Here is a 23,525-nt window from a genome sequence, read left to right on the forward strand (position 1 = left end):
AAGCTTGGGAACCAGCCTGAGAGGAGGCTGTGAAAGGAGTCCTAAGATTGAAACCAGCCAGAGAAGGCTGTGATAGATTCAGAGCTGGGTGAGGAGACGGAGAATAAGTGAGACTGTACTCTGCGAACCTGAAGGTTCTGTTAAAGCCGAAGCTATTGAAACACACAACCTGTGGGAGTGACAGGAGTGAGAATTGGGTTAGACAGGACCCATTCTCAGGTCACAAAGGGGCATTAGTCTCTGAGGTAGAGCTATTCCAGTAGCAGGGAGGTGTGGAGGATTACAGCCACTAAGGTGGGGTAGTCAGAGAGAACTGGAAGAGGGATTTTGGATATTTCCCCACACTTCTGTGAGTTCTCTGAGGAGGGAAAGGAACTCAGACTTCCTTTGCTCCTGTGAGCTAGGCTGGGGACAGAGTCTGAGAATCTGAATCTGAGTAACAGTTCTGAGGGACAGAACTAAGCCTGAAACTAAGAACTGAAGGAACATGATTGAAGAAAACATCTAAGCTCTCTCTCTGAAGTAATCTTGTGTAGATAAATCTGACTTTGAGTTTTCCCTCCAATTCTGCCTTTTCCTTGAAAATCAATCTCTGTGAGTTCTGTTCAATAAACTTCTTTGTTTTGTCTGTTTAAGTTAAAAAGCCTCTTGTGTCATATTTCTCTCTGAGGTAAATCCTGGTGTGGGACTGGAGGAGAAGGAAAATAATCTCCTCACAAATATACTCAGGCTAACGCTTTTCCCTCACCATATACATTCTGAGCTGAGAGAGTGGGATATTGAAGTGGTTGAAAGGGGGGTGCATCATAACAGACCTACGGGGGCTATGCCCTCTGCCCCTGAACTGTGGGTCCTCAGCCGAAAGCGCAAAACAATGACTGGAGGTGCTGCAGGGAGCGGAGTTTAATCTGTCAAGAAATAGCTGGGTTCTTGGGGCCAGGGCCTCAGCGCAGAGGGATAGGGCAGCTCAGATCGAGGTTTGGCCAACATTTCCAATTGATTGCGGGGGGAACGACCACTGGAAACAGGCTTTACGGATTCACGGAGCTTGGTTGGACCTTGGAGTCCTTGTTCCATCCCTACAGGGAGCAGACTAGTACCGCCATATTTGCATCACAGCCAGTTGTGGAGGCACAGGCAGCCCTCAGAATTGCTCAGTATGTGTTCTAATTTGTGAGTGAGTTTATCCCAACTAAGTATGATAATCCAGCAATCCAGTTCATCTTCACCCATAACTACTTCAGATTTGGTCACGATTTATTCCTTCAGACCAATGGCACAGATACAGGCACCCGCACGGCACCACAATATACCAACATTCTCATAGCTGACCTGGAGCAATGCTTCCTCAGCTCCCATCTGATAACACCCCTCTTGTAGTTGAGATTTATTGATTACATTTTTATCATCTGGACGCATGGGAAAGAACCACTGGAGAAATTTCACCAGGCCTTTCAAGAAAGGCCCAAACAAAACAACAGAACACCACTGGTTATCACATTCACCTCTTCACTCAAACTGGTTCATCTCATGAAACTGGTATTATGGTCCAACCTATGCTGGACCATGATACCTCTCTCTCACTGTCATTGGGAGGCAAAACTTTTCTTGCTCACAGACAACCTCCTAACCTTAAACAACTTCTCACTCACAATAATGTACATCATAACATGGTCTACGAGACCAGGGCCTGCAATAAACCAAGATGCCAACTCTGACGCCATATTCACTCTGACAACACAATCACCAGACCTAACAACACCAGCCATACCATTTCACTCACTTGTTCATCTTCCAATATTATATATGCCATCAAGTGTCAACTATGCCCTTCCACACTCTACACTGGACAAACAGCTCAGTCCCCACGCAAAAGGATAGATGGACATAATTCTGACATCAAAAATCACAACATTCAAAAGCCAGTGGGAGAATATTAATCTTCCAGGTCATTCTGCTGCTGACTTAAGAGAGGCAGTCCTCAAACAGAGAAGCTTCAAGGGAAGATTACAATATGAGATTGCTGAACTTGAATTAACAAATTCAGAACAATGGACCTCGCCCCAGGGATTAATACAGACACAGGATTCTTATCTCACTACAGATGATAATTTTCTGTCCCTAAGCATTTCTCCCCTGCCCTAATCAAGCCTTTGCTTTTTGCATTGTACCTCTGCATCCTGACTCATTTCTTTGCAACACCCTCCCACCTTCAGACTGGGATATAAGGACACAGGGATCTCCAACCCAACATGTATCTGATGAAGACAGCTTTGACTCGAGAAAGTTCATACCCTCAAAATATTGTTGGGTGTCTAAGATGCTAGCTACTGGACTCAAGTTCTGTTCTACTGCAGACCAATAAAGCTACCCTCTGAAACATACTTCAGCCAAGATGCAACAGCTGTAAAATCAACCATGGCAAGAATTCAAATGGTGTTATGCACAAATGGAAGGCACCTCCACTTGTGCAAGGGAGGGACCCCAATTTCCAACGATTCCGTTCTTCACCATATCCTATGCCCTTCAAGAGAATCTCCTAACCATGAAAAATGACTTTGGAGGATTAAAAAATGGAAAGATGCTAAAAAAAAAAAAACCCAGAGTGAGCAAAGCTCCAGCAAATACAAACTCAAACAAATCAAGAGCCACTTTTTTAACTTAAAGATTTGGAGAGTACCATTGGAGAGTCAGCCTGGTGTGGTGGTTAAGAGCGGTGGACTCTTAATCTGGAGAACCAGGTTTGATTCCCTACTCCTCCACTTGAGTGGCGAACTCTAATCTGGTGAACCGGGTTCGTTTCCCCACTCCTGCACATGAAGCCTGCTGGGTGACCTTGGGTTAGTCACAGTTCTCTCTGAACTCTCTCAGCCCCATCTACCTCACAAGGTGCCTGTTGTGGGGAGAGGAAGGGAAGGCAATTGCAAGCCAGTTTGAGTCTCCTTAAATAAGATACAGAAAACAGGGGTATAAAAACAAACTCTTCTTCTTAGAAATATATTTCTATAATAAAATGTCCTGAATCACCTTTACAAGGTTTTGTTCTCACATCTCTACCTCTTTGACCTGAACACTACTGCTTCAAATTCACAAATAAGGAAACAAGGAAAGAGGAAAGAAGGGAGTGAACAGGATGTGCAAGTCACTGACAGCTGCTCGACTGTGATAAGCATCAGTCAGACCTTAGAACACTCTAGTCTGGCACTTGCTCCAGCCTTCCTCTATTAGTATTACATAGGACCGTGCATTCAGCTGAATTTTTAAGCAACTAGAGCCAATAAGTCTGATTTGCTTTATATCAAAGGTATTTTACAAGTATACCATTCTGTACGATGTATAGCTTCCATACGAAGTCAATAATCCTTTTCCTAGCTGCAAGGACAGTTTTGGACACAGCATCTCAGAAACCCCTTTGTCATTCAGCACACCTGGACTTTTATCTCACCCACACCCACACCGAGGATCCGTTTTCCTACACCCGTCTCAACAACAGAAAGAAACACAGCACTGGGAACGTACCAAGGTCAAACATTCCTTTCCAGTTAATCATTAACTTGACTAGCTGGGGATCAAATTGCTTTCTAAGTTCCTAAAGCTTGCAGACACAACAGTGTAAACTAGGTCGACATATCACAAATGTTAATAATGTGCCTGTGCCTTAAAACACAGCATCGTGGGCGATCTAAAACCGAACTAACAACAGCGCACCAACAGGCCAAATATGATTTACCACCGGCATGGCACTTCGAATGACAGCAGTTCTTAGCCATCTATCCTTGGCATCTTTACAGCAGTCCTTTACTTCTTCATTTTACAGGAGGAAGTGGAGCTTGACTTGCCTCTAGAGCACTGGTTCCCAACCAGGGGTCCATGGACCCCCAGGGGTCCGCGAGAACTAAATTAAGGTCCGCGAAACAAAGTTATAAACCCATCATAAATTAATATTTTCAATTAAAAGTTCTCTATTATAAAATATATATATTCAAATATAATTCTAAGTTTAATGTTTCACTAACAGTTATGGTTAAAGTTTATTTTCAAATTCCCGGAATTTTTATTTTGAACCTTGGGGTCCCTGCACCCAACAAAAAAGTCCTAGTGGTCCCTGGTCAAAAAAAGGTTGGGAACCACTGCTCTAGAGACACGCAGCAAGTTCATGGCATAGATTTGACCTGGGGTCTCCCAGACATAATGCTAAGGCTTTTAGCCCCCGGTCAGCAACCAAGTTACCGGTAAGGGCATTATGAAACTGGTGTCAGAGGCGAAGAATCACAGCTTTCTAACTCACCCACACCCCCATGGCCCACCTGTGTGTCCTGTTGCAACAGGTGATACAGGACTTGTTCAACACCCTATTTTTTTACTCTAGTTTGAAAACTTGGGGGGGGGGAGATTTAGCAAAATAACCACATCTGCCTTCTTTCAACCATCTCAGTAACAGACTGCTTTCTAATAGAATTCACTTGTGGTTATTTTATTTAAAGTATTTGCCCCCATAATGTGTAAGTTATTTATTTATTCAAATTTATAGCCCACCCTCACTCCCAGCCAAGGCCAGGAATGTATTATCCAAATATAAAATATTATTGCTGAATGTAATGTAAAGCAAAAAAGTGTCCTCAAGGTGCTCCACAGTTCCCTACTTCTGATTCCAGAACATAAATCCATGTTATAAAAGTTTATCTAAAAGATACAGGGGATACTAAATAGGTGAAGAGTTCCAGCTGAGTCTCCTATGGGAGAAGGGTGAATTAAAAGCGCTCCACACAAATAGCTGCTGGTTTCAAAGCTGAAATCTTACCATGTTTTTGAACCATATCTTTATGTTTCCTAATATTTTGTTCATTTTATCAACTACAAATTAAGCATGAAGGTGGATTTTCTTACAAATACACTTCTATAATATCTCATATCATATTTGGACACCCACAAAGGATGTTACGAAGTGACAAAGGGCACAGCACACCCCTACCCTTTCCTGTTCTTGACCCCCCACAGAAGGGGGAAGACATTTCAGCTAAACCACAAGAAGATTCTGACGCATTAACTTGAGCTGCACCAAACAGAAGATCTAGGACGAAAGCCAAAATGTGCATCTATGAAGGAAATTAGGAGGAAATTGTAGAAGATAGGACAAAGCTTTGGGTTCTGGCAGATATTCAACTCTCTCAATTTTGTTGAATTTTTCTTGTTAAATGAGACAGAAAGGGAGAATGCTCTTGGGTGCCTACCATGTCCATTATTCCAGATAGAAATGAATATAGTAATCTTACCGTTTTATCAGATGCTTCTTGCTCGTATGATATGACCACCCTAATCCCAGCATGGTGGATTGTATTTCCAAGTTTCTTAAATGAAAACATACTTCCTTGGCACCACTTTTTTAAAGTGTTATTACTTTGCAATTGTGAAACTGCAGATATGGGGAATATTTAGGCCAGCTGTGCCAAACACAAGGTTTATCATAGGGCGCAATCACTCCCCAACTCCAATTTATCAAGACATAAACCATTTCTATTCCATCCTTCTGAAAGAAAAGCTTATTTTATACCAGGCGTCAGAAGAAGAATGCAAGAAGAGCTGCATAATGAAAGGAATGTAGCCCAGTAAGGCAAAAGAGTGACAGAGCATTCTTTCCCACCATTCTCAACTGATGAAACTGTATATACCGTTGGCAATGATTCATAGAATGTGAACAAGCCCATCGAGTGAGTCTCTATCATAAAGTAAACTGGATCCGACACAATACCACTACTGCAATGAGAATTTTTTAAGAAGGCACCAGGGGAGAATGAATATCCTAACAAGCTTATGAATGACCTGTGCAGATCATTATGCATTCACTTGTCTCATGAATCCTCCACTTTTCAGTTTTGCTACATTATCAAGATCTCAGGATTGATAAGACAGGAGGAAGGGGAGATGTTGCTCTTTTATATGCTCAAGTAACATTCTCCATTTAAGTAATGCTTCATTCGAAAGCACCAGTCTTAAAGACACACTTCCTTATTTTTAAAACCATCCATTCCCTTCTAGATTTGAAGGTCCATTCACTTGTAAATGAACTGTGGGCCTGGAGTCCTGGCCTCATGTTCACTCTCATTTTCCCCATTTTGTTGTGTTTCTGCTTCTATGGTCCTAGGGTTGCCAGGTCCCTCTTCTCAACCAGCGGGATATTTTTGGGGGCGGAGCCTGAGGAGGGCAGGGTTTGGGGAGGGGAGGGACTTCAATGCCATAGAGTTCAATTGCCAAAGCAGCCATTTTTCTCCAGATGATTCTCTATCGGCTGGAGATCAGTTGAATTAGCAGGCGATCTCCTGCTACTACCTGGCAGTTGTCTAATACAAAAAAATCACCTGTACTGTACGGTAATAAGTTGGAAAGGAAACAGTACTCAACTCTATATGCAAAAATATCAAAAGTGTATTACAATACAGTGAATATGACAGTGAAGTGCAAACGAAAGCTTATAAACAACTTAAACAAAAATAAACATAAGCTTAAGACATGAAGTTCATCAATTGAGTCCAAATGACTTCTAAAGGATATAAAATCTCATTTATAGTCCATTATAACATGCATATATCTTGATGCTAAATTTTCCAAAGATCAAGTGATGTCTTGATTCCTTATTGAAGGTAGGTAAAGATGGAAAACTCCTTCCGGAATTTTTAGAAACATTCTTCAGCCTGAATGAATGAAGTTCGGCGCCTTAAAAGTTCATTCATACAGGCTGAAGAAGCATTATATGCGAAAAACGTTTCTAAAAATTCCGGAAGGCGTTTTCCATCTTTACCTACCTTCAATAAGGAATCAAGACATCACTTGATCTTTGGAAAATTTAGCATCAAGATATATGCAAGTTATAATGGACTATAAATGAGATTTTATATCCTCTAGAAGCCATTTGGACTCGATGAACTTCATGTCTTAAGCTTATGTTTATTTTTGTTTAGGTTGTTTATAAGCTTTCGTTTGCACTTCACTGTCATATTCACTGTATTGTAATACACTTTTGATACTTTTGCATATAGAGTTGAGTACTACTACCTGGCAGTTGGCAACCCTATATGGCCCCTACTAGGCCTCGGGGTAGTTATAGTTTTCCATCAGAACTGGCTTCCCTACCTCCCCACCTCCCAGTTGCTGTAAATGGTTTCAACTAAAATGTGAGGGTCTTGACTGTTTTTTCGGGCCCTGTGCCTCAAAAACGAGCGCCATCTGTTTATTTCAATATGATGATTTTATGGGGTGGTTAAATTGTTTTATATCTTTATATCATGATTTTAGTGTACTTTACTGCTTTTTATGTATTCAGTATTATATTGTTAGCCGCTGTGAGCCCAGTCTTGGCTAAAGATTGAAGGCGGGATAAAAATCTAAATAAATAAATAAATAATGTACTCTAAGGTGCCTTAGAGGGTGGCCAGATTCCCCCTGGCCACCAGTGAAGGATGGGGGAGTAGGGTTATCAGATCCAGTTTGGCAATCTCCTGAAGATTTAGGGATGGAGCCTGGGGAGGACAAGGACCTCAGATGGGTACAATGCCATACAGTCCACTCTCCAAAGTATCCATTTTCTCCAGGGGAATTGATCCCCGTAGTCTGGAGATAAGCTGTAATTCCATGAGATCCCCAGGTGCCACAGGACGCTCTTTATAAGTGTGCCCCAAAAGTACAGTACACTGAGAAGCGGGTCCTACTTCTTATAAAGGTAAAGGTAGTCATTTATAAGGCAAGGTTGTAAAGGCAAGCACTGGATCATTACTAACCCATGTGGTGATGTCACATCCCAAGGTTTACACTTTACACTTTACCCCCAGCAAGCTGAGTACTCATTTTACTGACTCGGAAGGATGGAAGGCTGGGTCAACCTTGAGCCGGCTACCTGAAACCGACTTCTGTCAGGGTCGAACTCAGGTTGTGAGCAGAGCTTTTGACTGCAGTACTGCAGTTTACCACTCTGCGCCAAGGGGCTCACTTCTTATAGCTTTCTATTAAACACAATAAAGAAGACAGAACATTGACATCCATCAATGAAAGAAGCTGAGACGTGATAGCAAAGGCAAAGTATAACCCAGTGGCGAACTGGCCAGCTTATCCGAGGGCAAGTGGGCCCTGTGGGCCCCTGATGAGGTGGACCCCCTTAAACATTAGACAATATGTTTAAAATGTTAATGACCTTTTAGTAGCTTGAAAATATAATAGAAGTTCTAATACTATTACTGTATAATAGTAATACTATTAGTATTATACTAATACTATTACTGTACACAACTAAAATTTTAATTGTGCCTTTTTCCATTTATGTATTTTTTTGAAAATTTTATTTATTTCTTATAAAAAAAATTAAATGATAGCCTTATAGTTGTGGGTGGGCCCCCTTTGTCTCCCGGCAACCAACATTTTTAGACCCAGTCCGCCACTGGTATAACCGTTCCCACAGTAACCAAATTATTGTTTTATACACACCAGGGAAGCCGCTCTGAGCCCGGCCTAGGCTGGGGAGGGCAGGGTAGAAATTTCAATGAATAAACAAACAAACCAATCTAAAATCTAAATGATACAACTGCCATCCATTCATACCCACCCCCAACAATGAGAAAGGAAAAACCTGAAACCTGGGTGAATCAATGAAGCTGCCTTTATACAGAGTCAGTATTAACACTTTGACTGGCAGAGGCTCTCTAAGTTTTCAGACTTTTCACACAACCTACCCTGAGAGCCTTTTACCTGGAGATCCAGGAATCGAACCTTCTGTATACAAAACGGTCTATAGTGCCCCACTCCTAAGTTAAAGAGGTAGGGACCTGAAGAGGAGTTACAGAGGAAGTCACAGCAAAGGAATATTACTACAGAGATGCAACATGTAATGGATGGGAACGTGTCATGGCAGCAAGACTCACCGTATACTCCACAATTCTGGTAGGTACTACACAACTGCAGAACAGTGAGTGCCCTAGAACTACATTTTAAAAAAAGCAAGTCACCAGCCCAAATTACTACCCACACAGAAGCCAGAGGAGAGGCCAAGAAGTTTTCAGGAGATGCAACTCCAGGTTCATCCCAGTTCTTTGCTCATTCACATGAACAAAGTACAAGCAAAATTATTTAATACAGTCAAAGCTGTTAATTCCCAGAATTTAAAGATGCCGTAGAAATTCTGCTTTTCCTTGTCCAGATCTTGGGTTTCTATGGTGCAAAACTTAATTTTTTGAGCAGCAGAGCACACACATACACTTCATCATAAAGCTATTCCTGCATGAACTACAAATGTGACTTGTTTCAATTTAATTAGTGCAAAAGATTAGTAACCGTGGTAATCCCAATGGGGTTTTAGTCATTTGAGTATGCTGTATTCTGCGGCGTTCAGAGAGCACTTGGAGAGGCTTACAAAATAAATCAGAGGCAAGCCAAAACACAAATAGTACCCAAACACAACAATCGAAAATAAAGATTAGTTTGCAAAAAAAATAAAATAAAAATAGAAAGCTTCCTTAAAGAGTTTCGTTTTTACACTGGTGATAAAAAAATCACCAGCGAGGTGTCTGAGGTGCAGCCTATGAATGAGAATATTCGTAATTTGCCTACCACTATGGGGAAACCCTGCCCCTTTGCAGTCAACAACACATGAAAAGGGCATCGCTCACAGATTTGGGGAAAAGAACATATAACTGGAGGTGCTCTGCAAGATACACATGCTCTGAGTCTAAACCACTCCTTTAACAGGGGCAGAAGCAGATCAGCAACCAAGAGAGCTAAGATCATGATGGAACCTTGTCCAAGGCTTGCTCTTGGGGAAAATGCTCCATAGAATTCTGTACAAACGACGCTTCCACACCAACTCCACAGGCAGCCTTCACTGTGCCCTTTATGATAGGGGGACCAGGAGGTTCCCAAACCACAGCAAATCCTGACGAGAGAACAGGACGCAGCCGGCTCATCAGCAAAAGGGATTCCTGTTGCAGCAGAGGCCCTAAATGCAACTCCAGGCTGCAAACCTTGTCCTTCAGGGGCCCGTAACCCTACCTTGGTCAAAACCTCAGTCCACCAAGCTTTGGTCAGGCTTACTATAGTATCACAATTCCCATCCCTTCCATTGTTCGATTATCATCCAGTTTCAGTCATCTTTATTGGCATAAAAATTGTTCAATTATCATCCAGCAACAACCACCACCACAACAAAACAGCATGACTTCACATGAATGGAACACTTGCTTCCATCTAGACATTAGGAACAATTTTCTAAGTCAGAGCGGTTCCTCAGTGGAACAGGCTTCCTTGGGAGGTGGTAAGCTCTCCTTCCCTGGAGGTTTTTAAGAAGAGGTTAGATGGCCATCTCTCAGCAATGCTGATTCTATAACCTTAGGCAGGTGATGAGAGGGAAGGCATCTTAGCCATCTTCTGGGCATGTAGTAGGGGTCACTGGGGGTTTGGGGGGGGAGGTAGTTGTGAATTTTCTGCATTGTGCAGGGGGTTGGACTAGATGACCCTGATGGTCCCTTCCAACTCTATGATTAAGCAAACTTTTTCTGTATCAACTTTTCTTCCTTTCTGCAAACAGGACACAGGTTTGCACAATTTCTTCCTATTTCACCCTTGAAACATTCTTCTGAATCAGCTGAGGAGGCACAGTATCTTTGCTTTTGACAAATTATCCCAGCAGAGACCGAAAATGGAGACAATTTCAACATCACACCTTTACATTCACTCTGTTCACTGACCAATGCACAGAGGAGATCCACAGCCTCCAACACAAGCTCCTGATGTCCAATCCGGGTGATACCCAATTCTTCAAGATCCTGGTGTGAAATCTGCAGCAGCTGAGCCCCATTTATCTTCTCTTGTTCAAATTTTTGGATATACTGCTGAAGACAATCATCTAATCCTAAAGAAGAAAGAAAACAGTTATACTGTATTTCCATTTCTTTCATTTAAAAGAATACATCCCACACATCTATACTTTAATGTAAAGTACTGCTTTAAAAATATGCTGAAAACATAACTCCAAATCCATAACATCTGTAGGCAGGAAAATAAAGGGGGGGGAATCTTATGAAGCTTGCCAGGTGACATTGGGCTGGTCACTCTTTTCAGCCTAACCTATCTCACAAAGCAATTGTAAGGGTAAAACGGAGGAAGATCTAACAATGTATGCCCTCCTGAACTCCTTGGAGGAAGGGATGAATAAAATTGTTCCTTAAAAATGGCTATCATGACGGCATGAGCTGTCAAGAGGATACTTCGTCGATACACAGATATTTTGAAGTCTTGCCACGAAGACAGTGCAACATGTTATCTGCTAATTATCTATACTTCTGTCACCCATCTCCGGTAGCTCTGGAGGCCTCATACCGGATTTTTAATAGATCAGCAGATATCATCCAATATAAGTCCGGTGTTTCAATGTTTACACCCTTTCTAGAACAGTGTTCTTTAATTCAGGACCCACCAAGCTGCAAGCTCAGGATAGGTGGTCATGTGACAAGAAGAGGGAGAATGACAGGAAGAGGGAGAATGAGGTCAGCAATGACCTCACGAGTGCCAATGACCTTGGTCGGTGCAGACCAAACGAACTGATGACAGGGGACACAATCCAAGCATCAGCAGGTATAGCGTTGCAAGAAACAAGCCCAGGGCCAAAGCCATGGAAGACTTCTCTTCACTGCTGTGTGACCAGACTGCTTCGTTGCATGCGTGCTGAGAAGAGCACAGAGGCAGGAAGCATGGCACCTTGGAGATGGCTCTCCACCCAACAGACCCTGCACTTCCAACTGGCCGCAAATAATTAAATGTTTGCTCTGTACGGACTTGCTACCCAGCAGGAAGGCCTCTGTGACCCGCAGGCTGAAGCCCACTGCTCTAGAGCCTGGCTCCTCTTCCGTTTCCTAGACGTTGAAAAACAGCTTCCGATGTAAGAACCTCTCTTTGTGCTAGTTGCTGAAAGCTAACGTCGTTTTTCGTGCGGTTTTGCATTTATGAAAATGTACAGGGTACAGTTACAAGAAAAGGGCACGATGGGTAGCTGCGTTAGTCTGTCTGTAGCAGTAGAAAAGAGCAAGGGTGCAGTAGTACCTTAAAGACGATCTGAAGAAGTGAGCTGTGGCTCACGAAAGCTCATACCTTGCCAGAAAGGTACTTTAAGGTACTACTGCACCCTTGCTCTTTTCTACTGCCAAGAAAAGGTCACTTTGTGGCCACCCTTCCCATTAAAGGGCCCAGGGTATGATGCGCCTGCACGTGATACAGAACAATTTCTGAGGTCCATGCCTGGATCTCCTATCCCTCTGAACTTTGCCTGGAGTTCCATGATATATTTATAGCTTGCCTTGCTTCTAGTGAAACAAATATAACCCTTTGTTTTATCTGCAGATAAATAAAAAGACAAAAAGTAAAACTACGGCTGAGGCCAGTAGGTAGCATTGATATTGTAACCGCAGCATCATTTAGGTTATAAAACATCCCGAAAGTCCTCCAAAATAGCACAAAATCTCTACATGCATAAAAGGGTTTATCTTTCTTTCCTTTTTTTGGCGAACAGCAAAAGATCCCAAAAGTCATTTATGTATGGTTGCGTTAACCTCCTTTATTCCCCGTTTCAGCCAGGATCCAGTAACCTGGGTTGGGGAAAACTGTATGCATTGGCTGGAATGATCAGGGACGAAACTGTGTGCTAATGGAGGCATGAATACAGAAAAGCAGTCTCCCAAGTTCAAATCACGTCCCACCCCTTTAAATACTGCTCTGTAATTGGCTTACCTCGCGAGAGAAGGGGGGTTACCGCACATTGTATTCCCAGCGATGTATTAAGAGTTTGAAAATGTTATAAAAAACATCGCGATAAAAGGGTTTTTGGATACCACAGCTTATAAATGGTTGGAAGAGGTCTTCACAGCTAAAGGGGCCAAACAAAGGGCGAACAGTATTTTTTATAAAGTTTTCAAACTCTTAATACAACGGTGGGAATACATAGAAAGCGTGAACAGTATTTTTTATAACATTTTCAAACTCTTAATACATCGCTGGGAATACAAGTGCGGTAACCCCCAAGATTTCCTTCCCCCAGACCCAACTGCCGCATAAAAAAGCATTTTTTTAAAAAAAGGAGCAATCTGAAAGAGAGGAGAAATTCAAGCCTCGTTTTAAAAAAGCCTTTTTTTGCCCAGAAAGAGCTCCAAGGTAGCAGGAAGCACTTGAATCCCCGCCTCTTTACACACTGCTTCGTGATTGGCTGCGAGAGAAGCCAATCTTCTGTGCTTCCCCTGTTTGGCTATCTGTATGCTGCCTTGAAGAGGGGTTTGGAAAAGGGTGGGGCGAAGCTCAACCCGAGAAAGTTGTACGCTCGCTCAGTGATTCCGGAACGAGCCAGGATGAACGGTTTAATTCGGGCCAGAAGAGGAATGGGAAAAGCCGGATTCCTTTTGCGTTGAAACAGGGTTGAGCCGACAAGGAATGAGGTAACGTGCATACAGAAAAATTTGATCCTGGCTGAAACAGGGACTAAAGGAGGGCAAAGCGACCATGCATAAATGACCTAAAACAGAGCAGAAGCAAACGGTGGGGGGGGGGGGGAAGCCATCTGAGAAAATTAGGAAATAGTTAAGCTTATTCATTCATCTCTGGTAACAGACAGCAGGTCGCGGTGGCTAGTTCCCAGTCTCAGCCATTAAGCAGGAAACAAATCCAGAGCCCTATTCAAAGGACGTCGTCAATTTGGGTCGAAACTGTAGCTATCGCTTGTAAGTTAGAATACGTATCAACTTTTTGGGTTTTTTAAAGTAATATCATGCACTAGTAGACAGATACCACGGAAGGAGGAATACATTGAATCACTGGAATGCTAATGAAAACAATGCAAGTGCTATTAAACCACCAGTTCGACTTGCAAAAGCCTCTTTGTTCAGCTAAATTCCTCAACGGGACAGCCATCAGATAATCAAACTAGGGCACACAACAAAAACAGAAAGGACAGATTTCACAGAGACGAGCATCCCTCCTTCCTCAGTTCTTAGTTCCTTCATTGTGAACTAAGGCAGCTTGTCTAACAACCAAGCAGAAAGCAGCGCTGCAATAAATATTAGGCTCGTTCTACTTATTCCCTTTCGCAATTTAATCAAGCAGACGCTTTACCCATTCATAATCACAGCTTAGTTTTACATATGCAATGAAATTAAAGGAGTAACTGAACTCAAGTTGCAAACTGAGTAACTCTAGACTAATTATGAGTTTCGGGCACCAGAAGCACCACTGCACATACAATGTTCAGAAATAGTTCTCCCTTCACTTCAGTGGGAATGGAACCTATGGACACAACCTGTGTAAAGCGATCTCGATTCCAAATTCTTAAGTACGTTTAATCATGCTACTGCCAACTTCATCTGCCCCTATCTGCATGCACGTGGTAAGTCTGTGCTCTACAGACTCCACCACACCTCACCGCCATCCACAAAGGACACTCTGGTACCTGGGCAAATAAATAAATAAATAAATAAGCAGCAAATATGCCTATATCTGATTGCCACATGGCAACTCAAAACCAAATTTATAATCTGGTTTTTAAAATGAGCTAAAATAAAGGTTATGTGAATCATGCCACAGCAGACGTGCTTACTGGGGGAGGTGCACATTTAAAAGCACATTTCTTCAGCAAACCAGAACTGGACTAGGAACTGGAAGAAAATAACTGAAATGGGAATAGATGAAATGAGAAAATATAAGCGCCAGTGTGGTGTAGCGGTTAAGAGCAGCGGACTCTAATCTGGAGAACCAGGTTTGATTCCCCACTCCTCCATATGAATGGTGGACCCTAATCTGGTGAGCCGGGTTTGATTCCCCACTCCTCCGCATGAGTGGTGGACTCTAATCAGGAGAACCGGGTTTGATTCCCCACTCCTCCACATGAAGCCTGTGGGCGACCTTGGGCTAGTGACGGTTCTCTCAGAACTCTCTCAGCCCCACCTACCTCACAAGGTGACTGTTGTGGGGAGAGGAAGGGAAGGAGATTGTAAACTGGTTGGATTCCCCTTAAAAAATCAGCATATAAAAAATAAGAGAAAATCAGCATATAAAAGCCAACTCTTCTTGTTCTTCTAGGTGAGGGCCGAGCTGTATGAAGTCACAGCTCACAGCACTAAATCTGGGGCAGTCTTAGTGATTCTGGAACTCTGGGGCAAAGTCCAGGTTGGGGAACCAAAATCAATGCCCCCCTCAACTGGGGCAAAGCAAGGAGTGGTTCATGTCGACCTTGCAAGGTGGACATGAACCACCACTGCCACTGGAAGCCAGTTGCCTGAACCCTTAAGCAGGGCAGAGGGCACAAGTGGTGGCAGGGGCCTTCTATCCTGTTCCCTTTGAGGAGGCAGGGCTGTGGGCAGTCAGCTCCCCCTCCCCATGAAGGGGGCCCAGGCAGTTGCCCCACTGCCCTTTGGCTGAGGCCACCCCCTGAACTAAATAGCAATGGCAGGGGAAAACAGCCATGAAATGGCAGCCATGAAGGAGCTAGAAAAGATTTTGAAGTGTAAGGATGTGACTCTGGCCACCAAGACTAGATTAATTCATGCCATTATATTCCCTATTACTATGTATGGGTGTGAAAGCTGGACAATGAAGAAAGCTGATAGGAAGAAAATAGATTCCTTTGAAATGTGGTGTTGGAGGAGAGTGTTGCGGATTCCGTGGACTGCCCAAAAAACAAATCAGTGGGTTCTAGATCAAATCAGGCCTGAACTGACCCTAGAAGCTAAAATGACTAAACTGAGGCTGTCGTATTTTGGTCACGTCATGAGACGACAAGAGTCACTGGAAAAGACCGTCATGATAGGAAACGTTGAGGGCAGCAGGAAAAGAGGAAGACCCAACAAGAGATGGATTGACTCAATAAAGGAAGCCACAGCCTTCAATTTGCAAGATCTGAGCAAGGCTGTCAAAGATAGGACATTTTGGAGGACTTTCATTCATAGGGTCGCCATGAGTCGGAAGCGACTTGACGGCACTTAACACACACACACACAGGGGAAAACAAGCTGGTAACTACTAGAACTCTGTTTTCAGTTTGTTTTAGAGAAAAGTTTGTGGCAACTTAGCTGTAGGGCGATACAGTCCTCCAGGATTTGAGCCATAGCCAACGAATTGTTGACCTAAGCAAATTTTCAAGCGTCACAGCAAGAGGCTTCCAGATGGCACAACTAAGGGGAGCTGGTACCACCCGTGTAAGACAGAGATGACAACAGCATACTGTTACGAGAAACCATGCATTGTCCTCAGCCAGAGTCAGTCCGCTGTTTCCATTATTCTCTACAGCAGTGGTTCCCAACCTTTTTTTGACCAGGGACCACTAGGACTTTTTTGTTCAGTGCAGGGACCCCAAGGTTCAAAATAAAAATTCCGAGAATTTGAAAATAAACTTTAATCATAACTGTTAGTTAAACATTACACTTAGAATAATGTTTGAATATATATATTTTATAATAGAGAACTTTTAATTAAAGATATTAATTTATTACGGGTTTATAACTTTGTTTCGCGGACCTTAATTTAGTTCTCGCGGACCCCTGGGGGTCCGCGGACCCCCGGTTGGGAACCAGTGCTCTACAGTATATATTGTTACTCTTGCCTTCTAACAGTTGGACTGTGGCCCATAGATTTGAATGCTGTTGGCCAGTATGCAGACGGGAACTTTAGGTGAGGGACCCACATTGCTGCCACAACACTTCCATCCAGACCAGAAGTGATACTGGGACACAGGGAAGGAGGAAGATCTGAGCAGGCCTGCTGTCAAAAACAGGCAAATGTATAAGTTAGTGGGCGAGGAGAGAAACAGCTTAAAAAAAAAACCCAACTCTAGCAGCCCCCAGCCAACCCTCCTCAACTTTAACAGTCTGAGCCTGGATTCCACCTACAAGGATGACCGGCCTCAAGGCAACAGAAGACCTTACAGTAGGATACCAAACAGATTTTAAAGCCCGCTAGTTAACATTCATAAATAATGAGGTGGGTCACAGTCCTTAGATACAGCCCACCAATATTCTAGCTGAGGATGTGGACTGAGCTCACCCTATTCCACGGATTGCCATATTGTGTTAAGGGCAGCCTGAACTCAGCAGAGTTTTCTTGGAAAAGCAGTCCCCCCCTACCCGGAACTGCACAAAAATTGCCTTTCTAACACTACTGAGTTTCAGAGGTTAGATGTTCAGTGTCTAGTGAGGGGAGGGGAAAGAGCACTGCTGTTGAAGAAATATAAATCCAAAGTAACTCAGCAGCACACAAAAGCTATTGCACAGTACTCTGCTTTGCAGTCATCAACCAGATAGCATCTAGTGTGATTATGTCGGATAAGAGCCAATTGTGAATTTTTTTTCATCATATGAAAATGCTGAGCAACAAAATTACTTCTTCCTAAATATAATCCGGAAAGACCTGAAATGCAGCTTCTAAGAAACAACCGCTGATACTAATATATACTGAATTAGCTTAAGGTTATTCACTATTACATGTGCTCAAAATTTACATTTAATCTTCTCCTGTTTACTTTTTTGCCAATTTTGAAAGTTTTAAATCACACGAAACAGCCTCTATTCCTACTGTTTTGCAAGGTAAGTGAAAAGTGATTTATCATAAGGCAATTTCTGAGCGACCATTCATTTGGATAGGTTTATACCAACTGATGAAAACTCTTCATGTGACTATTTGCTCATCACTATCACATAACTCATTCTAGCTTCATTTAATCATAAACCATTGCATCCCATCTTTGTGAAGAAGGGCAGATCCAAGATAACTGGGGTGGGGGGTGGAAAGTAGAAGCAAACAATGCAATATAGGCTTTAGCAACATCTCATTGATTTCCACTGGACTCGAAAATGTTGAACTTTGTGCTGGACCACCTCCAAAGGCATATCACCTACTGAATGTAATAATAGACACAATTTCAACCTAGATGGATCACTGTCCAAAAAGTTTTTGTTTCAAGATTCCTTTATCCAAATTTAATTTGTTCAAACTAGCGATGTCTCTCCTGGACCGTGAGGGTTTTAACTGTGATTCACAAAATCAGAAAGATTTAGAAGCACGGTGGACCTAACTACGTATTACCTTTTTCCCAGGTATGTTTCTGGGTTGGGGGGAAGAGGGCATGTTCTGAAGTTTTGTACTTCCCAGCTGTATGCAGGCCAGATTTGGATTAGGACCATAGAGCACAAAGAAGTGGGCATAGATCTTTTCCCCCCTGCACACACTTCTTTTCACAACCAAAAATGGCTGGGGGGGATACTATTTGCCTCACTGTGGAAATGCAACATTGCTCAGCAGTAAACACGCAGCCACTCACAGACCATTTTAGGTTGGGGAAATGGTTAGGGTCGCCAGCCTCCAGGTAGCACCTGGAGATCTCCTGGTAATTACAATGGATCTCTAGGCAACAGAGATCAGTTCACCTGGGGGGGAAAAAAAGGCTCCTTCAGAGAGTAGACTCTATGTCATTGTACCCTGCTAAGGTCCCTCCCCTCCCCAAACCCTGCCCTCCCTATGCTCCACCCCCAAATCTCCTGGTATTTCCCAGCCCGGAGCTGGCAACCCTAAAACTGGTGGGAGTCTTGGTTTTGTACACTGCAGTCATGATCTGAACTGGGCCCATGTGTGCCTGGGGAATACAAACTGAAATGCTCACCTCTCCCCCAACCCAGAGAGGTCTCCAGGGAAAATGTAATATGTATTTAGACCCTCAATCTGCCCTAATATTTTCCCCATAGTTCATGCTAGTTGTTTCTCAATGTCTTCTCTTTCTCATTGCCTTAGAATGAATCTTTGTGCATTTCCCAGATACACAAGAACTATTTATAGGTTTATGGAGTAGAAGAGTTTGTGGCTTCAGCTACAACTGACATTAGCACGACATTTCCAGTGAAAGATAGAAAGAGCAGAAAATAAAAATAAATCCAAGAATTAGAAAGGAGTCATGTGATAACGGCTAGGGAGTCAGACACGTTGCCACCGCAATCCAGGGCAATTGGATTGAAATTGGATTGAAAACCAAGAACTGGAAGAAAACCAAGAACCGGAGTCAAAGACTCTCCTCAAGGGCTGCAGCACAGGCTCTCTCTCAATCTTCCCATGAACAACAGCACTGAATTTCATGTAAAGGAACTGCTATTTGACATACTAATTGATCGAATTAGTACCCAAGACTTTTAGGGTTGCCAACCTCCAGATAATAGCAGAAGAGCTCCTGCTATTACAACTGATCTCCAGCCTATAGCGATCCGTTCACCTGGAGACAATGGCCGCTTTGGCCATTGGACTCTATGGCATTGAAGTCCCTCCCTTCCCCAAACCCCGCCCTCCGCAGGCTCCGCCCCAAAAACCTCCCGCCAATAGGGAAGAGGGACCTGGCAACCCCAAAGACTTTACATAAGATACTGTGCACTACTGTTTGAAGCTGTTTGAAAAACCATCACCCAGATTTTTAACCGTGCCAGTATTTTCATACTGACACAGCACTGTACACAAACCTGGAGTCACACCCCAGCACCAAACATGGTTGCCAGTCTCCAGGTGGTGGGTGGAGATCTCCCAGAATTACAGCTGGTCTCCAGGCTACAGCGATCAGTTCCCCTGGAAAAAAATGGCTACTTTGGCAGGTGGACTCAGTGGCATTATACCCCACTGAGGTCCCTCTTCTCCCCAAACTGTGCCCTCCTCAGGCTCCACCCCAAAATCTCCAGGAATTTCTCAACCCAGAGCTGGCAACCCTAGTACCAAGTATGAAACGGTACTGGAAACATGTTGATTCTGTATTGATCCTGTATTAATTAAACTGGTGTGCAGAAGTGTTTTACTGTAATCTGCTTGCCAATTACTAGTACATTTAGGGGACTGTGGTTGCAGAACTGGCATGCTCTCAATACTATTTCATAGTTAATACTATCTGTGTATTAGATCCAAAGATCTACCAAACGCAACTGAGGGTTAGAGGGGGAAAAAGGGTTCTCCACCCCTCCACCCCAAAAAAGAGCTTCCCAACATTCTAGCAATAAATATATCCATATTTTACTTGATACAATGGGCTCAAGGAGTTCGATATACCGTGCTGCTTTTTAAGAGCATGACAGTAACCCGCTGCATTTGTCTGAAATACAGTATTTCTACACACAAGCCAGGCCTCTATTATCCAGTCTTAAATAAATCAAATGAAAACAAAGTGCTTTCATAGATGTGCTGCCGACACTCGGCATTTCATGTTTCAACAGAGCCTGCTACAAAGACTGGCTTCTTTCAACAATTGGACGCACTAGCAGTGGGACTAAAGAAACACCTGCCCTACTGGAGCAAGCCCAGACAGTTCCAGTGCCACCACAAAACTGCCTTGAAGGACAACATCCATTTAAAAAGGAAGGGCTTTTACTGTGCTAGAACTCTCCCTGATAGTCAGTCCTAAACGGGTAGTGCAGATTTCTTGTTTCTTTAGTAGGTACAAATCTATAATTCTGTGTTGCCAAGAGAGGATATAGCATTTTAACCAGGCATGAAAACCTTTTGTGAGTCTCCAGAGCCAAGGTTGGAATGGCTAACAAGGAGGAGGAAGAGGAGGAGGAAGAGTTGGTTTTTATATTCCAACTTTCCCTACCGTTTTTAAGGAGAATCAAACCGGTTTACGATCTACTTCCCTTCCTCTCCCCACAGTGGAGTGGGGAGAGTGACCTTGTGAGGTAGATGGGGCTGAGAGAGCTGTGGCTAGCCCAAGGTCACTCAGTTGGCTTCATGTGAAGAAGTGGGGAAACCAACCTGGTTCACCAGATTAGAGTCCGCTGCTCATGTGAAGGAGTAAGGAATCACACCCGGCTCTCCAGATTAGAGTCCACCACTCTTAACCACTACACCACACTGGCCGTTGGCTATTTATTCAAATCACTTTTATTGTAACTGACTGCTAGAACTTTAAGTAACGGAAAAGATGTTATAGTAAATACCTTCCGAGGAACAACACATTAATTGCAGTTGCATAGGTGGGTGGATAGGGCTTCTTGGGGGGAAAGGAAGCTAGATCAAGCCTTTTCCCTTCTGTGCATTTCTGTAACCCAAATATCCTCCCCTTCCTCCACAATTACTTCTAAAGAAAAATATGGGAAAATCTGGTCTGCTTGTATTAAGGCTTAATATTACTTTATTAAGCCTTAATACAAGCAGACCCTTTAAAGTATGTATACATGTGTGGAAAAAATACACTGAAAATATATTCTAAACTCAACGCTTCTTTAAATCTTTCTCCTTATTCTGAGATGGGCAAGGACAAGTGGAGAGAACTCAATCGTGAAAGAAATGCACTCTGCACCCGCTCAGGAAAATTACTTTCTGAATAAAAACAACAGCAACACAGAAATAAAAATATATAAATCAGCCATGGTCAAGGTCACAAAATTATTTACACTGAGGTTCATATTAAGGGTTGGTCCAGGCCTTGGGAATGTAGCAAGTAAATTCTGAATCTTCACTTTCAAGGCTCAGCAGAGATCTACCCAGAGTCATTGTGGTGTAGCGGTTAAGAGTGGTGGACTCTAATATGGAGAACCGGGTTCGATTCGCCATTCCTCCACATGAAGCCTACTGGGTGACCCTGGGCCAGTCACAGTTCTCTTAGAACTCTCTCAGCCCCACCTACCTCACAAGGTGCCTGTTGGGGGGGGGGAAAGGGTAGGCGATTGTAAGCCACTTTGAGACTCCTCAAGGTAGAGAAAAGCGGGGTATAAAAACCAACTCTTCTTCTTCTAGAACTGAACTCCAACAGGGCAATCCTAATAAGAGATACACCTAAATCCATTAAATTCAATGGCCTTAGGAGGGCATGACTGCTTTGGACGGCACTGAAATTTACTCAGCACTTCTTTCCATTGGGTTGGCTACGCTCCTCACATCTTCTTTACTTTGCTATCTCCAGTTTTCTTTGCAGGGAGGTAACATATTTGCTTTGGCTGGGACCAATATTTTCTCAGCCACGTGGACCAACGTTAGGAATCCTTGCATTGTCACCATCTGTACCATCAAGGCTCTGCAGTTATTTCGGTTTCTTATCTGGGTTTCCATTCCAGCATTTATAAGGTGCTAAAGTCATAAGTAGACATTAATATAAAAAAGTGACAGTGACAAAGATCACTCAGCAAAGTCCAGCATTTTTACACTATCAGGTGTTCAAAGAAAAAATAGATTGATGGCCATAATGAATATAAAAAACTTGTTTCGGACCATTTCCTGGATGATGTCAGCATTTCTTTACAAAAGTTATCAACCAATCATAAACAGAGTCACACCCTTCTAAGTGCACAGGTTTAGAAGGCCTCAGTTCGGTTTGGGTTGCATAACCAGTGTGGTACAGTAACTGGAGCAATTACTATCAGAGAAGCAAAATAACACAAGTTGATTTAAGGCTTTTAAATCTTTTGATGTTCTTACCACACCATAATCAGTTTGCTCTTTGATTTCCTCCCTTCTTCTGCATGAATATTCCATTTCTCCTCTCGTGGATTACAGTTCCCTGACACTGGACCTCCTTCCAGAGCCAGCGTGGTGTAGTGGTTAAGAGCAGGAGTTCGGAGCGGTGGACTCTGATCTGGAGAACCGGGTTAGATTCCCCACTCCTCCGCATGAGCGACGGAGGCTAATCTGGTGAACTGGATTTGTTTCCCCACTCTTCAGACGAAGCCAGCTGGGTGACCTTGGGCAAGTCACAGTCTCTCAGCCCCACCCACCTCACAGGGTGTCTGTTGTGGGGAGGGGAAGGGAAGGTGATTGCAAGCCGGTTTGAGTCTCCCTTAAGTGGTAGAGAGTCGGCATATAATAACCAACTCTTCTTCTTCTTCCCTCCTTCTGCTTCTTCCAAAAATGTTGTATGCATGAATAGGGAAATGGGCCTGAATTCATGCCCTGACTGCATGCGCTGTATGACCCCACCTACCTTCTTCTTTTTTTCCTTTCCTTTTTTTTTTTTTAATTTTTTTTTTTTGCCTTTAAGCCACATTTGACTTATGGCAACCCTTGCTGGGGTTTTCAAGGCAAGAGACTAAAAGAGGTGGTTTGCCATTGCCTGTCTCCATGTCACAACCCTGGTATTCCTTGGAGGTCTCCCATCCAAATACTTGCCAGGGCTGACCCTGATTACAGTCCCAGATCTGATGAGATCAAGCTAACCTAGCCTAGTGCATTTTAATCCTGCCCTTCCTCCAAGAAATTCCATGTGTACAAAGTATAGCATGGACCACTGACTCTCAATGCTCTACAGAAGCACTAGGTGTTCACACGCAAAAGTGTAGGTCCATGTTCAAATTGCTCTTTATAGCCCTTACTATAACAGCAGCTGTCTTTTATTTTTTAGCAAGCTGCTTGCAATCACTACAGCATAGAAACCCCTAGTATGCATCAAAAAAGAGCTAGGAATTACAGATTTTATTTTTTATCCTAAGAGCTTCTTGTCCTTCCCCCCCCCCCCCATTTGATTGTCACAACAACACTTTGAGGTAGGTTAGGTTAAAAGCGAGTGA

At 43.1% G+C, this 23,525-nt stretch overlaps 1 protein-coding gene across 1 annotated transcript in view; it reads right to left on the bottom strand.

The window, feature by feature from the left end:
- CNKSR3 (CNKSR family member 3) overlaps positions 1-23,525 on the bottom strand; it is a 91,802-nt gene that overhangs the window by 35,851 nt on the left and 32,426 nt on the right. Inside the window, exon 2 of the mRNA XM_056852755.1 lies at positions 10,725-10,888. Within this exon, the coding sequence (XP_056708733.1) occupies positions 10,725-10,888 (164 nt within the window). The remainder of the gene's footprint in view (positions 1-10,724; positions 10,889-23,525) is intronic.

The sequence above is a fragment of the Euleptes europaea genome, chromosome 7 (assembly GCF_029931775.1).
Source record: "Euleptes europaea isolate rEulEur1 chromosome 7, rEulEur1.hap1, whole genome shotgun sequence".
Lineage (NCBI taxonomy): Eukaryota > Metazoa > Chordata > Lepidosauria > Squamata > Sphaerodactylidae > Euleptes > Euleptes europaea.